The sequence below is a fragment of the Pan troglodytes genome, chromosome 1 (assembly GCF_028858775.2).
Source record: "Pan troglodytes isolate AG18354 chromosome 1, NHGRI_mPanTro3-v2.0_pri, whole genome shotgun sequence".
NCBI lineage: Eukaryota > Metazoa > Chordata > Mammalia > Primates > Hominidae > Pan > Pan troglodytes.
In genome coordinates this window covers 99,055,557-99,078,144 of record NC_072398.2, presented here as the reverse complement: position 1 = coordinate 99,078,144, position 22,588 = coordinate 99,055,557, and the positions used below count along the sequence as shown (strand labels likewise).

Below are 22,588 nucleotides of genomic sequence, written 5' to 3'. Positions count from 1 at the left end.
TGAGTAGTTGGGCATGGATGGCATAGAGGCTGCACTCTGAGAGATGGAACAGACAAGTGGGAAGCAGTATTGCAAGATGCTGAAAGGCACAGAATCTAGAGCCTGGGTCTGAATCCCAGCTGAGCCACTTACTAGCTGTTGTGACCTTGGCAAGTCACTTAACCTCCCCTCTATAGCTTTGTTTCTTTGTTTTTTAAAATGAGGATAATAGTAGCATCTGTTTGACAGGGCCACATGCATATATGCATATATACACACACATGGCTTTAAACAGTGCTCAGAACAAAATGAATATAAGTATTCTTTATTAGGGCACATTATGAAAGGCCTTGAACTGTACATTTTCCATAAGTAAAAGAAAGGTTTTAAAGCAGAAGAAGGGAGAGTATACAACAGGATATAATCTGTATTTTGTTTTATTTTTTAATTTTTTTTTTTATTAGAGACAGGGTCTTGCTCTGTTGCCCAGGTTGGTCTCAAACTCCTGGGCTCGAGCAATCCACCCGCCTCAGCCTTCTAAAGTGCTAGCATTACAGGCCTGAGCCACCGCACCTGCCTGTAATCTGCATTTTAGAAAAGTAACTCTGGTGCCACTCTGGAGAGTAGATTGGATAAGAAAGAAACTATAGACAACATACAAGCTCTGAAACAGTTTCAAGAGTACAGATAACAGGTGCTGATGTAACATGGTACTGAGTTAATATAGTGGCCTTGCCCTTAAAAATTCTGGGATCCTAAATAGAAACTTCAAACTTGAAATGTTAGTCTTAATAGATCTTACAAATTTAATTCTAAAAAAAAAAAAAAAATGAAGACCCAGGGGAAGAGCACAGAAGGACTGTCCTTGCAGTATGGATGTTGTAGTGCTCAACTGATGCTTCCATTCTATACCTAAATACCAGACCAGTACCTCCTGCCTACTATTCATGATATATTTTCATCTGGTTAGATGTCCAGAGCAAGACATTCTATTTTTGGAGATGCTTTTGTTTTTTCCTTCAAGTAACCTCAAACTACTTATCAGTTTCCTAGAGGAAGTTCTGGCTTCTGGACTGCACAGCCGAAGCAAGGAGAGCTCTCAAGTCACATCAAGGTCAGCGAGCAGAAGATGAAACGGTGGTTGGGGGAAGGGCACAGCTTCCTCTCTTGTCCCCACTACAGGCTTTCCCTACTAAACAAAGGTGTTGGAGAGCAGCTTTGGGTTCTGTGCTGGTTGTTAGAACTCATCTCCAGGTAGCCCACGGATACGTGGTTGGCACAGACACAAGACTCCCAGAGTTGTCCTAACAATAAGTCTGAGCCCATCTCAACCCACTTTTCTCCGGTAGTCTTTATGTATCTATTAGCACAATCACTTCAGTTACTGATGAATTTTGTTGGGATCTGACTTGGGGAAAGGGTTATCAGAGCCTAGAGGGGCTTAAAAAGTAATCATTTGATGTACATACCACATTCCTTGGCTTCCTTTCTCTTCCCTTAACCCTTTCTGCTTTTCATTAACCACATTCCTGCACAACTCATTTCTGAAAACGTACCATGTTTCTTTACAGAGCCATCCAAAAAATTTTTGTCCCTACATAGCAATTTTCTGTGGCACTGAGAAACCATGTATGACCACAATAAAAATCCATTTTGTGAAAGGATATGAGTGATTTAGTTTTATTTCTTTGAGGCTAATTTATGGGAATTTATGAGGTGGGACATGAGCTGGTTTCACACCAAACATAATGAAGGCATTACTTCTACCTGAAGGATATTTAAAGTATGTCAAGGCAAATAATAAATTCTAGTGTCAATTTCACCTCTCTTGAAAACAGGAGAAAGTGATAGTATCATTATTGCCAGGAAATTAAGGCATCCTCAAATCATCATAGCAAAAATACCAAAGCACAATCCCTCCCTGTTTTGTGTGTGTGTGTGTGTGTGTGTGTGTAAACTTGTATGTTGACAAATATTCTCTAGCATCAGACAGTAAGGGTCAAACCTATGTCATATTTATATGGCTTTGGGAATATTATTTAGCCTCTTTGTGGCTCAGCTTTCTCATCTATAAAATAGAACCTTCCTCATAGGGTTAGAAGAATTAAATGAGATGAGATGATACATGAAAAGTGCTTAAAACACTGGTATACGGTAATCACTTAATAAAATTTGGCTAATAGTAAATAAGATTAATTTCTGTCTCTAAGTTGGGGTTACAGAGTCACATGTAAAATGATTGGACTAATCATTTTAATCATTGCACATCTAATCATTGCACTAATAAGCAGTTCAAAAAATAGAGGGAAAAGCTGAAAGGTCATTCTGTCCCTCTCTTTTCTCCACTCCTCCCAGCTCTCAGCTGTTGTTTCTTTTTTTTTATTATTTTTTATTTTTAGTAGAGATGGGGTTTCACCATCTTGGCCAGGATGGTCTTGAACTCCTGGCCTCGTGATCCACCTGCCTCTGCTTCCCAAAGTGTTGGGATTACAGGCGTGAGGCACTGCACCCGGCCTCAGCTGTTGTTTCTTTACACGCACTCATGAAGTAAAATCCAAGTTCTTTATTTATTTATTTATTTTGCTTTTGTGGGTCCCTTTGGGTAATTTTTTCTTCTTCATTTTTTATAAGTATTTAAGACAGCCTGCACTTGGGGATGGAGTATTTTAAATGCAGCATTTTACAAGTTATATAGCCTTTTAAAATATGAAAAACTCCCTCCTCCAAGCAGGAATATCTGTGCTTCTCTTCCTATCAGCAAGATAACGCTGTGGAATAAAAAAAGCAAAAACAGAGACCTTCCTTATGTCATTTTCCTCATTATTCATCTGCTTCCATTGTGCCTACTCAACTGACAATATCAAGAAGTCTAAGAAATGAGCCCTACCATCAGGGTGTTTGATGTCAGAAGTTGGCATTTCTTTATTAAGAATCAAAGACACGTATTTTTGTGTAAGATTTACAGAGCTGATTCCATTTGTACTGGCCCTTTATTTTTGTGCCCTTTAAAAACATCACTTTAATTAAGGTCTTGTATGCTTTTAATAATCCTCTCCCCCATAGGTGGAAATGCCCTGGTCAAAACCTCTGTGTTCCATTTACTCCACAAAAGCCAAGGATATTTGTTTTTAGACAACTGTGTTTGAATAACAGTTTCTGTCCAGTAAACTTGCAAGCAGCAGTTGACAAGTTTTTATCTCTAATAGTTCCCTTCTTTCTCCCTTAAGTGAAGTTATAAAATATTCCGTTATAGAATACAGCTACTAGCAGTCACGTCTTATCCTCAGATGTTGTTAGGGAGGTACCCCCATCATGAGGTCCTCCCAGTGTCTTATCTTCACCACAGACAGAAACTGGCTGAGAGTGATTTCTGTGGTTTATGTGCGTGTAGTGTCAAGCTCACTGAGGAGCGCTGAGGAGACAGCGCTATAAAAATGTGTATAGGAACACATACGTTCTCAGATTTCTCACTTAAGCATTGGTCTTTGGAAAACAGTCCCACCTACATCCCAATTCAGGTGCCATGAGGTTCACCTGGTGAGACAAACCAGCTTCAAGAATAGGCCAGGGGAAGTGGAAAGGGGTGAGTGACAGGACAAAGGGAGAACAGGTGAACGAAAGTAGGGGCAGGATCACAGGATGGAGCAGGGCAGAGAGAAAGAGAGGACACCAGAGATTTATGTAACATCTTAAGAGAGCAGACAGGCAGGGAAGGTTCTGCAGCCCACATGCATCTGCTGTGGAATCTGAAAATTACTTCAGAGGGTTTTTCTTTTTCATTAGCCCCTCTGCCTAATGTTTCACAATGCTCTGGCACCTATCTGATGAGGCACGAAAGGAACCCTGGACCTTGCATATAGGAGGCACTCAAATATTTGTTTTATTTATCTATCTATATATCTATTTTTGAGACGGAGTTTCACTCTGTTGCCCAGGCTGGAGTGCAGTGGTGCAATCTCGGCTCACTGCAACCTCTGCCTCCCAGGTTCGAGCTATTCTCCTGCCTCAGCCTCCCAAGTAGCTGGGATTACAGGCGTGTGCCACCACACCCAGCTAATTTTTTTTTTTGTATTTAGTAGATATGGGGTTTCGACATGTTGGTCAGGCTGGTCTTGAACTTCTGACCTCAAATGATCCACCCGCCTCGGCCTCCCAAAGTGCTGGGATTACAGGCGTGAGCCACCACACGCAGCCCAATATTTGTTGACTGATAGAAACTACTGGGAAAGGAGGAAGATGGGGCAAATGATGAATTACTTTTTTCCCATAAATCAGAATCTATTTAAATGATAACTCTAAACCACTCCTGTGTGTTTGTCCAGCAAGCCCTCAAAAAATCGTGCAGGCTATTTCCTCACCAGTACATTTGGACATTTTGCATCCTCACATATGAAGACACCCTGGATTTGCTCATTATTTTTTCATCGCTCTTTAAACAGGGGGTTAGAAAATAGAGACGGTGGAAAGGGGACAAGATGGTTTGGGGAACGTGGTGTGTGCACACTCATGCCCATGGGAGGGGGTTACAAAATCTGAAGAGGAGACTGCAGTCAGGAAGCCTGGATTCTAATCCATTTAGCCAGTAACTTGATGTATAAACTTGGGCAAGTCAGTTGATCTGGCATGCCCTGTTTCCTCATTTTCCAAATGGAAATATTAATACTTACTCTATATACCTTACAAGGTGGCATTAAAAGTGTAAAGAAATGACATATAAGAGCATTTTAAAAGGATAAAGTTCTGTGTCAGTCTAAAATCGTGGAATTAATTGGTATGGTGAATGGAAAGAAGTTGAGAGGAATATCATTGGATTAGGAGGAAAGGTGGAACTGGAAAAGAGAGGGAGCCCCTCCTTCATTTGACAGACACCAGAAAAAGTCAAAAGAGCCTCCACTATTCAAACCACAAATTTAGCCAACACTTTTATCTTGAGACATCTCTGGAAAAATGATTTTTCCTTTTCCCTGCTCCTCAGTGCCAGGGATTTTTATTCATTTTGTGGTTACTGCATGCTTGCCATATGCCAGGCAATGTGTTTATTAGCTTATTATGATTTCAAAATTAGCCCTGGAAGACAACACGTATCTTCAAAGGACTCTCAGAGGTCATCTCATATCTTCCCCTAGCTTTCCTTGTTGATAAAAATGGCAGTTCATCCCTCACCACTTAATACGTGGAGGGACGCGGGCCTAAAGAAATTCAGTGACTTGACCAAAGCCCAGAGTGGTGATGAAACCAGTACCCAAGCGCGGGGTTTCTCACTCCCCTTTTCCATCACACGTATATATATTAAAAAGACATGAAGTTACTAAGATGTGTCCTGGAGGCTCTGAGGCAGATCTGCTGTAGGAGGGATCAGCAGAGGCTTCTCTAGTCAGGGCATTCTCTGGGCGTTCAGCCCTTCCCTCCACTGGGCTCCAGCGCTGTAGAGAGGGTGGGGTTTTTACCTATCAGTATAGCGGGAAAAGATACCCAGGTGGCAGGAAGTTTAAGCCTCACCTGGAACTTATATTGAAAGCCACTTGGTATAAAGGATAATGGTTTGGAGACAGAGTTCTATTTCTGCCAGCATTGACACTGTGTCTGAAAAGCCAGCATCGACACTGTGTCTGCAAATCCCTCAGCTATTCTGAGTCTCCGTTTTCTCCCTGTGAGATGGAGATCATAAAATCCGCCTCATCCTTAGGATTATTCTCCTGAAGCTACAATAAGGCCTGAGGCATTGTACGCTGGAAGAAACGTGTATTAATAGCAACTTCTGTCCCACCCCATCCCCCAACACGTCGATCCCCTCCGGAGCATAAAACTTTCCCCCAGCATCTGACCTGCCCAGGCCACCCTAGCACCTAGGAGCGTGAATTCCTGATGCGGGTTGTGGGTGGCGCGCCCTCCCGGTTCCCGCTCTCGTTTTTGTTTTTGGTCGGGTAAGGCGATGCTGTAGAGGCTGGCGATCTCCAGTCTTCACGAATCCGCACGTCTCTCCATTATCCAACGCGCCCGCCCACTGGGCCCCGGGGCGGCCGGCGGCCGGGTCTCTCGGGCTCCGCGTGTCGCCCGAGCCGCCGCCGGAGCGAGGGTCCCTGCCCCCTGGGGAGCGGTCTCCAGCCGCTTCGAGGCCGCCTTCTTCCCCCTCCGTGGCCGCCTTCTTCCCCCTCCGTGAGTCAGAAACAAAGGCGGGGGGGCGGGGGGAGCGCCCGAGCTGCGGCTCCGCGATTCGCCCTTTATTCTGAACTCGCAACGTCAGCGGCCCGCGGATGGAGCTGCGGGGTGCGGACTGGGCCGCCCACAGCGCACCGGGCCGGGGGAGCGGCCGCGCTGGGCCGGGCGGGCGGGTGGCGGGGGCGCGCTCGGGGACCCGGGCCGCGTGGGCGCCGGGATGGAGGGCGCCGAGGGGCGGGGAGCGGGCGTGCGTGTGTGTGCGAGTGCGAATGCGAGGGAGGCCGGCCTTGAGTGAAACCGGAGCTACAAAGAAGGGGAGAGTCCGGGAGCGGGAGGGCGCGAGGGAGGAGCGGCGGCGCCGGGGCAGCTCCGACGCCCTCCCGCGGGGAAGGAGCCCCCGCGGTGCCGCCGAGGCCCCGACGCGGGGCCGCCCCTCGGCCCGCCGCCCCGCGCCCGCGCCCGCTGGGAATGATGAAGAAGAACAATTCCGCCAAGCGGGTGAGTGCGCTTGCCCGCCCTGCGCCCGCCGCCGCCTCCGCGCTCTGACGACCCCCGCTCCGTCGGCGCCGCGGCGGCCTGGGAGACCCCCGGCCCGGCCGCGCCCCCGCCCCGGCGGCCCGGTCCCCTCGGCCTCGGCCCCGCCAGGCGCCCGCGGGGGCTTTTGTTTGTTTACTCGCCTCGGGGGGCTTCAACTTGGCTGAGTTTCCCCACGACCCGCACCTCCCCCGCCCCCGGGCGCCGGGCGAGCGTTTGCCTCGCGCTCCGCCGTGGCGAGGAGACAATGGGAGAGAAAACCAGAGAAACGCCGTTAGTCCCCGCGCGGCGAGGACGGGGCGGCGGGGGCGCAGGGCCTGGAGGGAACCCGGGAGCCTCTCCGCGCCCGGCCGGCGCCCCTGCCACTTGCAGCCCCGGTTGTTTATTCGGGAGCGGGGGAGGGGAGCGGGGGGAGTTCCTCGGAGTGAAAACCTTTCCGAAGTGGGAGCGAACCTGGGGCGGCCCCCCGCCCCCCGGCCGCAGCCTTCGGAGGAGACTGGGCCGCCGAGGCGGTCGTGAGAGACGGACGGAGAGGAAGCCCCGGCTGGAATCTCCTAACCGCCCGCTTCTCATCTTGTCCTGGGGCAGGGACCTCAGGATGGAAACCAGCAGCCTGCACAGCCCGAGAAGGTCGGCTGGGTCCGGAAATTCTGCGGGAAAGGGATTTTCAGGGAGATTTGGAAAAACCGCTATGTGGTGCTGAAAGGGGACCAGCTCTACATCTCTGAGAAGGAGGTGGGTGCCTCTTGCCTCTAACTCTCCGTTTTCTCATAGCCCCCACTTTGTCACTCCACAAGGGCTCGCCTAGCTTACTCCACCCCCGTTTTGTTCCAAAGGCATGTTCAGTGGTCTCCTCTCTACCCCCATCTCATCTGCAGAGAAAGGCCACCCTTTAATGAGAAGACCAGAGTGAGAATTAGAAGTTGAGTTGGCCGCTTACTCAGTGTTTTTTTGTTTGCAAATACCTTTCTAACAACAATGATAAGCCCCTCCCAAGATGCCCCAGAAGTTCTAAGTGTCCCTTGCTGCCTCCCACCCTAACCTGGCCTCCTGCATATAGGATTTCTTTTCTATTTCTGCTGAAACAGTTTAGCCTATTCGCCACCCCTTCCTGTCCCCCCACCTTAACCCAGCCAGCCTCCCCTTTCCTGTCTGTGGCAGGAGCGTGCACAGGTCCTGTCCGTGGCGCATCCGCCCTGAATCACAGAAAACACGCACCCCGCCGTCAGGCCCCTGTGACCTCGGGTGTGTGAGTGGCAGTTATTTTCGTTGAAGCCAGTGTCCCTAACCAGTATGCTCTCTGTTCCCCACCCCCACCCCATTTAAAAAAGGCAAGGAACCCATTTTCTACCCACTTCCTGCCCACCCCTCCATTTGTATCACAAGGGAGAGAAATGGAGTTAAGAACCCCTGTATGTCTTTGGATAGCTTTGGCTGTGTAGTTAACCATGAAAACCACAGTCTACACTGTGTCAAGACCTGAGCTATGATAATTGAATCCAGACCCATCTCCATTTTTTCCCTAAGTCTTGGGATCAATAACGTGTACTAATGTGGAGAAATCAGAATTGCCCCTACAGTGGTTAGAAGTCATCCCATTCCCTGCCTCTGTGACTGTCCAAAGGCAGTCAGTATAGCCTGGAAGACTGTCCTGTGTACCGGTTAGAGTGGCCCTTCCTCCCGCCCTCACGGGAGGTATTCTGTGTTCCCTCACCCAGGGCTAACTGGGAAGTCCTCCCTGAGTTCTAACCTCTTCTGCTTTCTGCAGTAGACATCCTTATTCAGTAGATTATATTTAGGTAAATAAAACCTTTTATGGTATTGAAACATACACACACACCCTGAGACAAAGTACTCATCTAAAAGAACATCTACTGAGGCATCTAGGGAAGAACTAAGCTGTGCCACAGCCAAAGAGATCCCTCTTAAGGGTATTGAAACCTAGCTGTTTACACAAAACTAGCAAGTTGGTGATGGAAAGTCTTAGGAGTGAGGTGAGGGCACTTTTCTTGGTCGGTCATCCAGGCAGGAATGCAGTGGCTCAATCACAGCTCACTTCAGCTTCCACCTCCCAGGCTCAAGTGATCCTCCCACCTCATCCTCGGAGTAGCTGGGACTACAGGTGGGTGCCACCATGTCTGGCTAGTTTTTGTACTTTTTGTAGAGACAGTGTTTCGCATTGTTGACCAGGCTGCTCTCAAAACTCCTGGCCTCAAGTGAACCACCCGCCTCAGCCTCCCAAAGTGCTGGGATTACAGGTGTGAGCCACCGTGCCTGGCCAGGAGGATTTATTTTTAAGAGTTACCTCTGCCCAATCACAAATCCTCCAGAAAGTTTTCTCCACAATTTTCTGGCTTTCTAATTAAAAAAAAAAAAAAAAAAAAACAAGTGTCAAAGTGTATCTCCTGTCTTCCCCGAACTTTTTAATTGCAGGAAACTCTAGTTACGAATCAGGGAGAACTTCCTACACATCAAAGGGAAAAACATAATAGTGAAAGGGTAAGAGGAATAAGACATCCATTGCTTGTTTGTATTTGCCCAAAGAGCAGAGTCTGGGGGCAAAAGCGTAGTTGATCCTTGCTTTTAGGTACAGAGACAGAGGAAAGGATGGAATGACCTCAGCCTAGGATATCTGGTGTTCTATGAGTCAGGACCATCTGACTGGTCATGGAGCCAGCTGTCTCCTGCTGGGAAGGGCACAGGAAAGAGGGACTAAGCATATTGATACTATGCTTTTTTGGAGCCAGTTTCCATGCTACAGTGGGCCTGGTTAAAAAGTGAAATTGACAGAGTACTCTGGGCTTTATTTTGCCCACTTGTGAAAAGCTCCAGGGCCAATAGAATCAAGACACGGTGTTCTGTTTTGTTTTGTTTTTTAGAGACAGGGTCTCACTCTGTCGCCCACGCTGGAGTGCAGTGTCACAGTCGTAGCTCACTGCTGCCTTGACCTCCCGGGCTTAAGCAATCCTCCCACCTCAGCCTCCGGAGTAGCTGGGACTACAGGCGTGCACCACCACACCCAGCTAATTTTTTTTATTTTTTGTAGACATGGGGTCTCACTATGTTTCCCAGGCTGGTCTCAAATTCCTGGCTTCAAGTGATCCTCCTGCCTCAACCTCCTGAAATTCTGGGATTATAGGCGTGAGCCACAGTCCCTAGCCAAGATTTTTTTTTTTAAGGCAGAGTATAATCTATATCATTTACTGTTAATGCAAGAAAATTTCTAACCCTATCTCCCAGAATTTTCACCAGTCTTTTTTGTTATTTCCTCTCTTAAAGGCAGGGTCTCCCACAACCACCTCTGCCGTAGAATTTCTTCTGTGTTCGATAGTAATCATTTTCTTCCTTCTCAAAGGGCATCCTCTCTCAAAGAGGGCTGGAGCACCTTATGATCACAGGCTGATGTGTAAGAACAGAAGCTAGACCTTAGGAAGACCTCATGGTGGAGGAAATTGGATTCGGGGCAACTCTTTGGACAGGCGTGGGAAAAATCCCTTTCTATAGTCAAGGACGAAGAATCAGGGGAAAGGAAGGGTTAATTTGGAAGATGGGTAGTTATAAATGAGACTCTGGGAATTAGATATGTGGGGGGAAAAAAAACAATATGGTGGAGAACAAGGCTGCTTGGCTTTGTCCATCTTCCCAGGCACTGGAATATACTTGTCCTACTGCTTGCCTCACCCCATCTCCCACCCTCTCCACCAAGGGCTGACCTCTGTCAGTGTCTCCTGCTCCCCAGAGCTCCTTATCAGTCTGTATGCAAGGTAGAATAACTCCCTTTCCTTCCCTTCCCCTAAGGAAAACATAGTAAGTTAACTCTATTCCCCTGGCTACATTCACACACCCAACACTTTCCTCTCCACGGTTTCTGGGCTCTGCTGATAGTCTCAACTCTGGAGAAGGAGGGGGAGAGGAGGGATGATGCATCATCTTGTATCCCTGTCCCGTGTTTCTAGGAATTGTTCTTGAACACCCCTTGCCAGCACCTTGTCCTACTTCCACCCGTAATCATTCAAGGCCTCTGGCCGCTTTCCAGCCCAAAGCCAGGGAACCCTGGAAAGTGGGAGGCCCTGGAGGAGCCAAGCCTTGCTGAAACAAATGGAGGTAGATGTATGAGGCGTCACTCACCTGAATGGGGCCATGCTGACATCTGTCCTCATCTGTCATCAGCCTCCAGGTCCAGCAGCAGTTCAGAAGGATGGGCAGTTACAAGACTGTAGATGGTCTGGGTAATGGAAGGGAGAACCACTTCCCCACTTCCAGGTTTCCAGGAACCAGGAGGATAGATGAGTTCACCTCCATGCACACGAGTCCTATTTCAGAACTTGGGAAGTTGGGGACTGTTTTGGAAAATAATTTCAGTCAGGGTGGGTAGATGTCATCCAAGGAAGACGTGAGGCTACTTTTATCTGTTTGTTTAGTTTTAATGAGACAAGTGCTGGTGCTTTTAATTTCTCATTCCAGGAAAACGTGACCAGGTTTTTCCTGAGGTGTTCCAACCCTGGGCTCAAGTCACGGAGGGTGGACAGACTGCACGGTCTGGACTTGTAACTAAGTCTCCTCTCTGTAACTTTGGTCCTTGCAAGCCAAAACAAATCCATAAGCCACTGCTTCAGAGTCCCAGAGTTGTAGGAACACCACCTTAGGGGAAAAGAGAAAACACTGTGGTCAGTTTCAGATGAACCTGCGAAGAAATATTCCTAGAGCTGCTTTGCAGTGCTCAGAAAAGGCTAGTTGGGGTTGGAGAATGTCACTAGGAATGCGGCCTCGATGAGACGTTCAGCAGGAGTGCTAAGAGCTAAATGTTGCTTAAACCTGCTAAAGGTGGAACCAGAGTGCGGGACGGAGACTATAGCAGGGAAGGCTAAGTTTAGATAGGAGGAAGAGCTTCCTGGCAGTAAAGGGGGCCCAGGCACTCAAACTGGAATAATGGCAAGAAGTCACAGAAGTCACTTTTTTCCAAGTCTAAAGTGTAGTCTTCCAGGGAGAGTCTAAGTGCATTCTTGCCTAGAGATAGGGGGATGAAATAAATGGCTTTTCAGGTCTGGAGGAGTTAGTTTGGATTGTCACAGTACCTTAGAGGGAGGAGGAAAGGGTAGGAACTGTAATTGTAGTTTTCAGCTTCTCTGGACAAATTCAGCAAACTGAACACGGGGCTGCCGTCCTGTGGTGGTGATGCTCCTGAAATGAACAAGGAAGATGAGTCTCTATAATTGTACAAACCAGAGAAGGAAGCAAGGTGGGGTGGGAGAGCTATACTGCACACATGTGAGTGGGGAGGCCAGAGACCGCCCCTCGTTCCCTCCAGACACCCCGATAACTGGCCCTGCCTTGATCTTCTTTCTGTGGACCATCAAGGGCCATACAGGTCTGTCTTACTGAGGGCGATGGATCAACCATCTACCATGTCTCTTTAAGGACGTGAGCCTTTTTAGAACATGTAAGCTGTGTCCTTAAGGAAAAGAGTGGGGCAGTTGGTGAAGAGAGGCATAGTGGGACTCTGGAAATGGCAGCCTGGCTAAGGAGAGTGAAGAGAAGGGGTTTAAACAGAAACACACCTTAACATTCAAGACTTGGAGCTGCCCTAGCGTCCTCCTCGATGTGAGGACCTTGTAGGCTTTGGGCAGACGGCCCCCTCCTCTCCTGGCGTGCCTCCCTCTCCTCAGGCTTCCTCTGCTTCCCAAGATGATCTAAACTAACAGTCTGGGTGGAGGGGCTAAATAATTTTATCCTCCTCACCTCACCCCAACCCTCCCCTAGGTAAAAGATGAGAAAAATATTCAAGAGGTATTTGACCTGAGTGACTATGAGAAGTGTGAAGAGCTCCGGAAGTCCAAGAGCAGGAGCAAGAAAAATCATAGCAAGTTTACTCTTGCCCACTCCAAACAGCCCGGTAACACGGTATGTTTCTCCTGCCACCTTGGCCTCTGGAACATGGACAGGGTTGGAGGGGGCAGCGGAGAACTCCTTCCCCTCAGTTTCTCTCTCAGCAATCTTGGCTCAGAGTCCCTGAATTGCTCTCCTGCTGGCTTTTATCATTTCACCTGAGAATATTGTAGCCATTTCCTTCTTTCCAGGCAGGCCACCCTTTAACCTGTTCAGCCACAAAGATCATCTCTCTATATATCTCTTTATTTTTCTCTGTCTTATACACACACATCCACACATGTGCATATTTACATCCCTTAGAAGAAAATCCCTGTCCTTGTACCCTGATAGGTGGTTGAAGTTCTGAATCTAATTCATCTTGTCTGAGGGAACCCAGGGAAGTTATTCCTGTCACATTCTATTTCTTCAAACATTGAAAGATTTGTATTTTAATACCTATCCTTCATCAGACTTCCTCTAATTATCTCTAATACCATACTAATATTCAGTATCCTTCTTAGCTCTTCCTTGGTCATTTCTAAAACAACCTCCTAGCTATGCATTTTGCAGGAATAGAAGCTGGGTTTCCTTAAGTTATGGATGACTCTGGAAGCAGAATATCTCTCCTTCCTGGAGCTGGGTCTGAGAAAGTGAGATTATAATCTCTTATTTCTTCATTGTCAAGGTGAGGCACCACCTCTAAAACCCTGGCTGAAACAGGAATCTTCCCCTCACAGGCACCCAACCTGATCTTCCTGGCAGTGAGTCCAGAAGAGAAGGAATCGTGGATCAATGCCCTCAACTCTGCCATCACCCGAGCCAAGAACCGTATCTTGGATGAGGTCAGGGGGCTCACTGTGGGGAGAGGGAGGGACGCTGGGGCAGAGGGAACAGCTGTGACCCACTGAAGGGGGAGGATTGTGCAGGCCCCGTTTACTCGCTCCTCCACCAGCTCTACTTCTTTACCGCCCTTTTAAAAGCCCTGATCTCTTTCTACCTTCTCTCCAAGTCTCATCTGACACCTCCTCTTCCCCGCTTCATGATGGGGGAGCCAGCCTTGGGTCAGCTTAAAGAGCCCCCTTCGTGTCCAGTAAATCCCCTTGCCCATGGATTCATTCAGAAGCAGTGAATGGAGTGGGCACATGTTCAGGCCTCGGGATGCTGGGTTGGGACAGCGAGTCGCTGAAGAGCACTCATGACTCACAGTACATCTCTTCAGGTCACCGTTGAGGAGGACAGCTATCTTGCCCATCCCACTCGAGACAGGGCAAAAATCCAGCACTCCCGCCGCCCCCCAACAAGGGGACACCTAATGGCTGTGGTATGTAAGACTGTAATAAACATTGCCAAAGGGCCAATTCTGTGTCAGTCCATCTCAGACAGAACTGTATGCCACCAGAGGCATTTGTGGGAGGCCTCCTTGATGCCAAGATCAAAGGCGAGGGAAGTCCTTCCACCCAATGCCTCTGCCAGATCTAAATCAAAAGGATTTATTCAGCACCCATTAGGAGTTCAAAAGTCCCAGCTCCCAGTAATGTTACCCTCTTTTGGAGAAAATGAGTTATACCCACATGAAAATGAAAAATAAGCTACTGTATGGTGGCTGTCTTGATGGGTAACAACATGTAGTACCGCAGGCGTTTGGAGGAGAAAGGATCACAATGAACTCCTGAAACATACAACGTGCTAGTTTCTTTCATGCCTCTGAGCTCTTAAGTCTTTAGAGAGAGACGCAGGCAGGTATAATGCAGAGAATACAGGCTTTGGAGTTAGAACCTGAGTTGGAACCTCACTGTAATCAGCTACCTGTGTGGTTCCCTGAAGTTGCATGTCTCCAACTGTAAAATGAGGCAGTAATCATGCCTGCCTTGAAGGGCTGCTGTGAGGAATGACTAAAACAACATATTTAGTATTGAATACTCATCATTTTTAGTATTCTGGAAATAAGAGAACAAATTTTATTATAAGGCAAGGGGGCTGAAGTGTGGGGCTCAGAGGATGCAGATGGAGGAGGACAGTCATTGTGCCATGGGGAGCATCCTGTGTGCATCAGACGCAGTTTAATTGCTGAGAGTCCACAATACCGAGGAAGAGGACGCCCCTCAGGAAGCTTATGGTAGAGTGGAGAATACGGGAAACAAGTAACAGAAACTAAATCACAGAAGAAGAAACATTCAAGTCACTATCAAAGGAATAAGAAACAGCACATTCAGTAGGAGGGTTCAGTCAAGAGCAGAGGGCTTTGCCAGGCAGGGGGGCTCACACCTGTAATCCCAGTACTTTGGGAGGCTGAGACAGTGTATCACTTGAGGTCAGGAGTTTGAGACCAGCCATGGCCAACATGGTGAAACCCTGCCTCTGCTAAAAATACAAAAAAAAAGAGCTGGGCGTGGTGGTGCGCACATGTAATCCCAGCTACTCGGGAGGCTGAGGCAGGAGAATGGCGTGAACCCGGGAGGCGGAGCTTGCAGTGAGCTCAGATCGTGCCACTGCACTCCAGCCTGGGTGACAGAGCAAGACTCTGTCTCTAAAAAAAAGTACTTCTCATTCAAGGAAGGCTTGTAGAGGAAAATGACCACAGCTTGCATCTTTTAGGCAGTCATTCTGAAAATCCCTCCTGATGACAGCTTTCCCCACTCATTCCCCCCTTCCTCCACAGGCTTCCACCTCTACCTCGGATGGGATGCTGACCTTGGACTTGATCCAAGAGGAAGACCCTTCCCCTGAGGAACCAACCTCTTGTGCTGAGAGCTTTCGGGTTGACCTGGACAAGTCTGTGGCCCAGCTGGCAGGGAGCCGGCGGAGAGCAGACTCAGACCGCATCCAGCCCTCCGCAGACCGGGCAAGCAGTCTCTCCCGACCTTGGGAAAAAACAGACAAAGGGGCCACCTACACCCCCCAGGCACCCAAGAAGTTGACGCCCACAGAGAAAGGCCGCTGCGCCTCCCTGGAGGAGATCCTATCTCAGCGGGACGCTGCCTCTGCCCGCACCCTCCAGCTGCGGGCTGAGGAACCCCGAACCCCTGCCCTCCCCAACCCGGGGCAGCTGTCCCGGATCCAGGACCTGGTAGCAAGGAAACTGGAGAAGACTCAGGAGCTTCTGGCAGAGGTTCAGGGACTGGGAGATGGGAAGCGAAAGGCCAAGGACCCCCCTTGGTCTCCGCCAGATTCTGAGTCAGAGCAGCTGCTGCTGGAGACGGAACGGCTGCTGGGAGAGGCATCATCGAATTGGAGCCAGGCAAAGAGGGTGCTGCAGGAGGTCAGGGAGCTGAGAGACCTGTACAGACAGATGGACCTGCAGACCCCGGACTCCCACCTCAGACAGACCACCCCGCACAGTCAGTACCGGAAGAGCCTGATGTGAGGGCAGGGTGGGGTCTGAAACTTGTCGGGTTGGACAGACTCTTATCTCCGTGTTGCTGGATAAAGCTTTTTTATTTACCTCAATCAAAAAAAGAAAACAAAAATGAACTCATTGCTCTTGCTGATGCCTGACCCCACTACAACCCTTATTGCCCTACCTACTTTCCATATGCCCCTCGTATGCCCCTCAGGTTTGAGGAAGTGACCCCGCAGCAGTAGCAGGAAGTTTTTACAGCCAGAGAGAGAGAAGGCACGGTAAAGACACAGTCTGACCACTCCACACACCGCCCGCCCCCAAGACGGCACGGGGAGTCCACTGCTGCTCCCAAGGATACAGTGGGCTTCTAAGCTTAGAGCGGGAGGGGGATGAGGGTGTTTTCTGTTATGTCCCACCCCAGGCCTTCAGTTTGAGGGTGAAGTTTCAGCTGCCCAACTCTAGTTGTAGGGATGTGGAGGCCAGTGTCACCTGTCCGTGCACATGGAAGTGAAATTTATCCCAGCCCTGAGGAGGATTTGTGGAATTAAAATCTCCCCAGCCAGACACTGGCTTCTCATTCCTAGCAGTCTCTGATTGAGATCGAGCTGCCTGGATTTTCTTACATGAGGTGTTTCTTCCCTTCATCTTCCACACCCTTCCCAACCTTGACTCAAAGATCCAACCTTGTCGGGCGCAGCGGCTCACGCCTGTAATCCCAGCACTTTGGGAGGCCAAGGCGGGTGGATCACCTGAGGTCAGAAGTTTGAGACCAGCCTGACCGACATGATGAAACCCAGTCTCTACCGAAAATACAAGAAATTAGCCAGGCATGGTGGTGGGCGCCTGTAATCCCAGCTATGCGGGAGGCAGAGGCAGGAGAATTACTTGAACCTGGGAGGCAGAGGTTGCAGCAAGCCAAGATTGTGCCATTGCACTCCAGCCTGGGCAACAAGAGCGAAACTCCGTCTCAAAAAAAAAAAAAAAAAAAAAATCCAACCTTGAGTGGATGAGACTAGTTTCATTATTTGATTCAGGGCCCTAGCACAGGGGAACTAGAGACAGACCCCACAGAAGAACTGAACTAAGAATGAAACTGGTGTGTGATGCAAGCTGGGTAGGATGAAGGGGAAAACCAAACATCTGTCCAAGTTCCTCTTTCAGCCGTGCTGAGGTTTCCTGTAGCCTCCCCCTCTCCTTCCTCAAACCTCTTCCATCACTAAGCAAGTCCCCACTTTAGAAAAGCATCTGGATGCCCACGCCACCACCCTCCCAGCCACCTCTGAAGTTGCCAGGCTTCCCAACATTCTTGTCTGTGGTAGGTCCCACACAACTCACTGTTCACTCTTTCCTTGGAAGTGTGTGAGATCAGGTTTAGTAACAGTGGTGAGGTCCCCAGAAGAGCTATGAAGGGAATAATTTGATTTTGGGAAAGAAGGGGACAGAGTCTCATGAATCAAGTAAATGAGGGGTTAAAAACCACTTTGAAGTGTGCCTTGCTAGCTGCTTGATCCTCCAAGAGCAGCGGGGCTTCACTAGAGGTAAGAGGGGAGGAGGAGGAGGAAACGGGGCCAAGTTACATGTAGACCTGGCCATGACGCTGCCCCGATGTTATAGGAAGATGGGATAGGAGGAAGAGGGGGAAAAACCTGTGGGAGAAACAGATTCTTCAGTCCGCATTCTTCTGCTCTAACGTCACTCCTACAAACCATGTAAGCAAAATGGGGGCCTCTGTCCCCTTTCCAGAAATCATCTCTTTCCTTCACAGCTCTTCTCTGGACCTTATCACTGCTGTTAAACCATCCCTAGGGCAGAGGAATTCTTGCTCTCTCTAGTCCCTTGCCACTCTGTCATGGAGATTGTCCCCAGCTCTAGACTGTAGTTACCTAGCCTCTTCCTTGAAGAATGTGTATCCCAGTTGAGTGAGGGAAAGCGTGCAAGAGTGCCACCTTCATGTCATTCAATGGTCTCTTGGGGTATGAGGTGAGGACCCAGGCTTCCAGACTTCCTGTCCTCCAAATAGCTGCACTCTCCACAGCCCTAAGCATGGTCAGCAGAGCCATCCATTGTCACAAGTATTGAAGTCTAAGCTAGAATTATGCTTTCTTTATACAAGTCTCTATCTTTGTATTTTACCAGCATTTTTCCTTTTCTTTTTTTCTTGTTGCTCCCACATAATGAAAAAAGACAAAAGCACAAATGACATGTGTATCCCAACATGTCAATTATCTGTGGCTCCCAGGGGAGCCAGAAGATGGAGGGAGACACTAGAGAGGAGAATGACAGGTGAGAGAAGCAGAAAAAAAAGATCGGGGACCTCACAAGAGTAAGAGAGGAGCTGGGCACTGTGCTCCTGGGCTTCAGGCTCTAAAACCAACAGCTTCCAGTTCTCCAGCAGTTACTGGAACATCCAGGCCCTAGGGTGGTGAAATGAGCCCAGCTTTGAAACCAGATGGATCTGGATTCAAATTCTAACTCTGTTACTTCTTGATTATGAGGCTCTGGGCAAGGCACATGCTTTCCGAGTATCAGTTTTTTTCATCTGCAAGCTGCAGAGCTATTGGATGGGTGAGGACAATATGGAAAATGCCTGTCAGTCAGAAAGTGACCACTGCAGCTACTGTTACTGGTTTGACTCTGGGCAGTGAGCCGCTAGCTCAGTTGGAGCACTGTGTGAATGAGGCCACCGGGGTGGGGTCACTGTCACTTAGCTAGATCCGGGCCACAGGCTGTGCTGGACCTCTCTCTTCAGAGGAGAGAGCCAGAAGGGATGAAAGCATGGTCCCTGGTCTTCAAGAACTTTAGAGCTTAGCATGGAACCAGGCTTCCCACTAGAAAAATCGCTTAAGGTGCACCCTTGTGGTAGGCTGCTGGCATGAGTTCTGTTGAAGCATTTGTATTGAACCTGGGCACTGTGACAGGAGGATGGGAAGGTGCTTACGTTCATTTCCCTTCCTCCCAGTGCCTCTCTTCCCTCACTCCATCATTTTAGCCCCTCTGCCTGCAATATTTCCCTTCCGTGCCCCAGGTAACTGTGATGCATGGCAAATGGGCTGGCTCAGTAGCTGTGTGGGGCAACTTTCTCAGCACACAGCTGCCCCCAGACACTTTCAGGGTGCACTTATTCTCCCTCCCTTTCCACTCCCAACCGCTCTGCTCCCTTCTCTTCTTACACAGATGAAGCAAAGGGAAGTGCCCTCCGGAGGCCCTAGGATGGGGAGACGGGGTAAGGGGTGGAACCCAGGACACAGAGTTGAGATGGGGTGAGGGGTAGAGGCAGGTAAAGAACGAAATCTTAATTCTCATTTCAGTGACATTTTCCTCAACTTTTCCTGTCCTTCCCCATCAGGTTGTTAGCCAGGGGCCTGAGGAGGGATAAAGGAACTGCAGTCCCGGCTCCCTCCATCAGGAAGAATGTCTGGGGTGTTGGCCTGGAACGCTGATGAGTTGATTTCCTTCTATCTCCACAGCATAGGTTTACCAGGGAGAAAAGAAAGGTGCAAATTTCTCTAACTCCTGCCCTGGTCCTCACATACCATGCGGTTCTGAGCCTAGAGCTCTGTCCCTGGGGAAACAGCTCTCGCCTCCTTCCCCAGCCGCTCTCCCAACCCCTCTGCCAGTAATAAATTTGCCTCATTCTCCCAGGAAATGAGTCTCTAAGAATCTCTCTTCTATCTAAACCTCACAGGCAAGCAGTCCCAGCCCACTTCTGCAACCCTCAAGCTCAGCTACTGCCCCCACCCCCCACTTCGTCACTCCCTTCTCTACGCTGGGTTCCTTTCTCTTTCTGCTGTCTTACTACCTCCCTGTCTCCCAACAGGAGCAGCCAATCCCCAGCCTGCTCTAGAGCCACGCCATATATGGAGAGGTTGGAAAGAAACCCGAGTAAATGCAGGAGCGAACACACACACACACTCATACTCATGCACATACTCATGCACACACAGCAGAGTTTGACCGCCTTTCTGCATGTGACCCTGTGTCTATTTGTCTCTGTGTGTGACATAAGTCCCACCCACAGAATGAGGAGGCTGTTTGCTATTCCCCACCTTTAGTCGTGCCCCAGGAGACCATCACTCCAACCCGTTGCCTCTGACCTAGATTCCTTGCACTAATTACAAGCCTAACAAGAGCTAACAAACACCCCACTTAGAACAGCTGAGACCCTCGAGGTCAATTAGTGCAGCCCAGCTCTGCTCAGGAAATGAGAGATAGAGCCAGAAAGTCTTGTACATGGCCCACCCCAACCTCACCCCAACCCTGGGGTTGGAAGCAAGGATGGGGAGAATGCAAAAATTAGCAGGACCAGTTTAAAAACGGGATTTTGGAGGGTTAAAAAGTGTGGAGAACACACTTGTTAAGTGCATTAAGGTTGGGGAGCAATTGGAGAATACAGATTCCCAACTCCTCCTGAACTATCAGAAGTGTAGAGGCTGGTGCAGCTACAGAAACCATGGACATAAGGCGGCTTTCATAAGGACTTAATATGAGGAAAAGTAACTCATAGAAAGACGAGTAGCACTAGAACTCTTGACCTTTGTCATGGTCTCCGACACCAAATCCCTTCTCCTCTTTGCTTCCTGCTGTGAACAAGTTGGGGTTATCACCCCTGTCCTTCCTGCTGGTTTGGGATGGCTCAGAAATCACCCCTTTCTTTCAAAAATATTAGGCTCATGTCCGTTCTTTCTTTCCCTTCCTCCAGATATTAAAGCCATGACAGCAAACAGCCCCTTTCTCCTAAGGTTCCTGATTTGAAGTGGCAAAACAAGGCAGTGGCATAGTCTCCTGTCCTATGTCCTTGGCATGCAGGTCAGTTGTCCTAATACCATCCCTAATGTTTTTGGCTCTATCAAGTGGGGGAGGCAGGGAAGAGAACACTAGTGGAATACTCTGTGCACAAATAGGGAAGTGGACTCAAAAACACAATGTTCCTCTTGCCCCAGCCTCCACCCAGCTCTGGCTGCAGAGGGCCGCACTCCGCTTGTACCGCAACTCATGCACAGTCCAGACTTATACAGCAGCCGGCAACCCTAAGGGCAGGATGATTCCGAGACACACCAAATCTGTATGTTGATGTGTTGTCCCAAATTTATTTCTCCAGCCTAAATTTCCCTCTCTGGCACTTGGAGCTCAGTGTCAACTTGACATCTTTACCTGGGTATCTAACATGCATCTTAAATGTACTATAAATGTAATAAATGACTAAATAATGATCCTCAGTGAACCAGCCCCACCCCAGGCTCCTTTGCAATATGAGTTTGCTGTTCCTCCCTTTTGAGAGGTATTGCTTTCTCTCCAACTGCTGCTTGAATCTGGGTTTGCCAGTGACTTGTTTTGCCCAATAGAACAAAGAACATGTGCTGTGTACGTTCCAGCGCCTAGGCCTTAAAGGGCCTTGTAGTTTCCACTCCTTTACTCTCTTAAAATTCAGGTGCTTCTAAAAAGCCTGGGTGAGCATCCTTGCTATGAGACCATGAAACCACATGGCTCTGTCCCAGCATCCAAGCCTCCAGTCAGACACAGCTGGAGCAGCACACAAGCAAGACCAGAGACCAGCCGCTCGGCCAGCCCCCAGAACTGTGAGAAACTAACAAACCATTGCTGTCTTAAGTCACTAGGTTTTGGGGTGGTTTGTTACTCAGCAATAGATACTAAAACAAAGATTGTTTCTTGGAAGTGGGATGCTGCCCTAACTAAAACCTGAAACAAGTGGCATTGATCTTGGGACCCAGCAGCAGACAGCCTAGAAGGGCAGCAAGGAGACTTACAGAGTCTGGATGAGCAGGGAGAAAACTGCTCTCAGAGACGGGAGAAAGACCACACGTGTTATATGGCGGTAGAATCATTCACAAAACTGTCACCTGTGTTATCTTGGGAGCTAGAAAATATACCTAATAAATTTGTTGGAGGTAGCTAAAGAGACTTCCAGGCAGAATGTTAAAAGTAGCAACAGGCTTTTCTTAGCTGTGATTGGTAAGGTATTGCAGGAAAGAGGAACCAAAAAAGAAACTTTTCAGTTTGCAAGCAGAATTTGACAGAAAAATAAGAGACCAGAACAGTCTCCAGCAAGAAAAACTTTCACCGTTGGTAATTTAGGAGAATGTGCTGATGGCAGGGACCACCTGGTCAGTGAAACAATTCAGGCTTTTGAAAAGTACAGAGATAAATTGTACCCCATAAGGATGGGCAATTACAGTGTGTCCATTTTTAACATTAAAATTAAAACACACCAAAAATGCACAGGAGAACAAAGCACACAATGACAAAGGAATTGGCTGTTACTCAGCTGCACTGGTATCGTACAGAAAGATAAGGAAAGGCACTTAGCAAACAACTGAAACTAAGTGTGAGGGCCAGGGGCTTCTTTGGTAGCAAAGAGATCGCCTGCAATAGAAGAGCCATAAAAGATAGACAGAACTCAGAAATTGATAGCAACCAGGAGCTTCAAAAACTAACACCCCACTGAGGCTGAGGCAGGTGGCTAGAACCCTCAGCCAAGGTAGATCTGCCCCGTCAAGATCAAGGCCCTGGCTGAGAAAACCTGGGCTGGGATTCCAACACACAGAATGGGGAAATCTGGTACCTTGAATGGTGGAGATCCCTGAAGATTTTGGTTCCCAGATTCCTCTGACCCCACATACCCTGCTAAGAGGGCCCACCCCTCTCTATTAAGAGCTAGCACCACCTGCTGCCCAGGAAAGGCAATGCAGA

General features: G+C 48.7%; 2 protein-coding genes and 1 long non-coding RNA gene across 16 annotated transcripts in view; all 3 read left to right on the top strand.

Annotated features, from left to right (window-relative positions):
- Positions 1-1,640, top strand: part of VPS45 (vacuolar protein sorting 45 homolog) — a 78,456-nt gene extending 76,816 nt beyond the window's left edge. For all 11 annotated transcript variants that reach the window (XR_010158454.1, XR_010158448.1, XR_010158449.1 and 8 more), the window contains one exon: positions 1,025-1,640. Coding sequence is in view for 6 of the 11 variants with exons in the window: in XM_054670367.2 (XP_054526342.1) it covers positions 1,025-1,112 (88 nt within the window). In the remaining 5 variants the exon portion in view is untranslated. The remainder of the gene's footprint in view (positions 1-1,024) is intronic.
- Positions 1,641-5,922: 4,282 nt separating this feature from the next.
- PLEKHO1 (pleckstrin homology domain containing O1) lies at positions 5,923-16,011 on the top strand. 2 transcript variants are annotated; one of them, XM_016926258.4, is made up of 6 exons: positions 5,923-6,135; positions 7,261-7,407; positions 12,433-12,573; positions 13,278-13,382; positions 13,760-13,861; positions 15,200-16,011. In XM_016926258.4, exons 5-6 carry the CDS (start codon positions 13,853-13,855, stop codon positions 15,902-15,904), a joined length of 714 nt encoding a protein of 237 aa, XP_016781747.2. In that variant the 5' UTR covers positions 5,923-6,135; positions 7,261-7,407; positions 12,433-12,573; positions 13,278-13,382; positions 13,760-13,852; the 3' UTR covers positions 15,905-16,011. The 2 variants fall into 2 exon arrangements, with proteins under 2 accessions (XP_016781747.2, XP_513771.3); XM_513771.8 differs by lacking the exon at positions 5,923-6,135 and adding an exon at positions 6,265-6,636.
- A 480-nt stretch (positions 16,012-16,491) lies between these two features.
- LOC134810431 (uncharacterized) lies at positions 16,492-21,090 on the top strand. Of its 3 annotated transcripts, XR_010158463.1 has the most exons (4): positions 18,065-18,163; positions 19,227-19,374; positions 20,580-20,686; positions 20,821-21,090. It is a non-coding gene; the product is annotated as an uncharacterized LOC134810431 (long non-coding RNA). The 3 variants fall into 3 exon arrangements; XR_010158466.1 differs by lacking the exons at positions 18,065-18,163; positions 19,227-19,374 and adding an exon at positions 16,492-17,195; XR_010158464.1 differs by lacking the exon at positions 19,227-19,374.
- Positions 21,091-22,588: the final 1,498 nt, after the last annotated feature.

Coding starts and splice junctions, on each gene's coding strand:
- PLEKHO1 (XM_513771.8), top strand. CDS start 6,607: ATGATGAAGAAGAACAATTCCGCCAAGCGG. Junction 6,637..7,260: donor AGAACAATTCCGCCAAGCGG/GTGAGTGCGCTT, acceptor GTCCTGGGGCAG/GGACCTCAGGATGGAAACCA. Junction 13,383..13,759: donor AGAACCGTATCTTGGATGAG/GTCAGGGGGCTC, acceptor ACATCTCTTCAG/GTCACCGTTGAGGAGGACAG.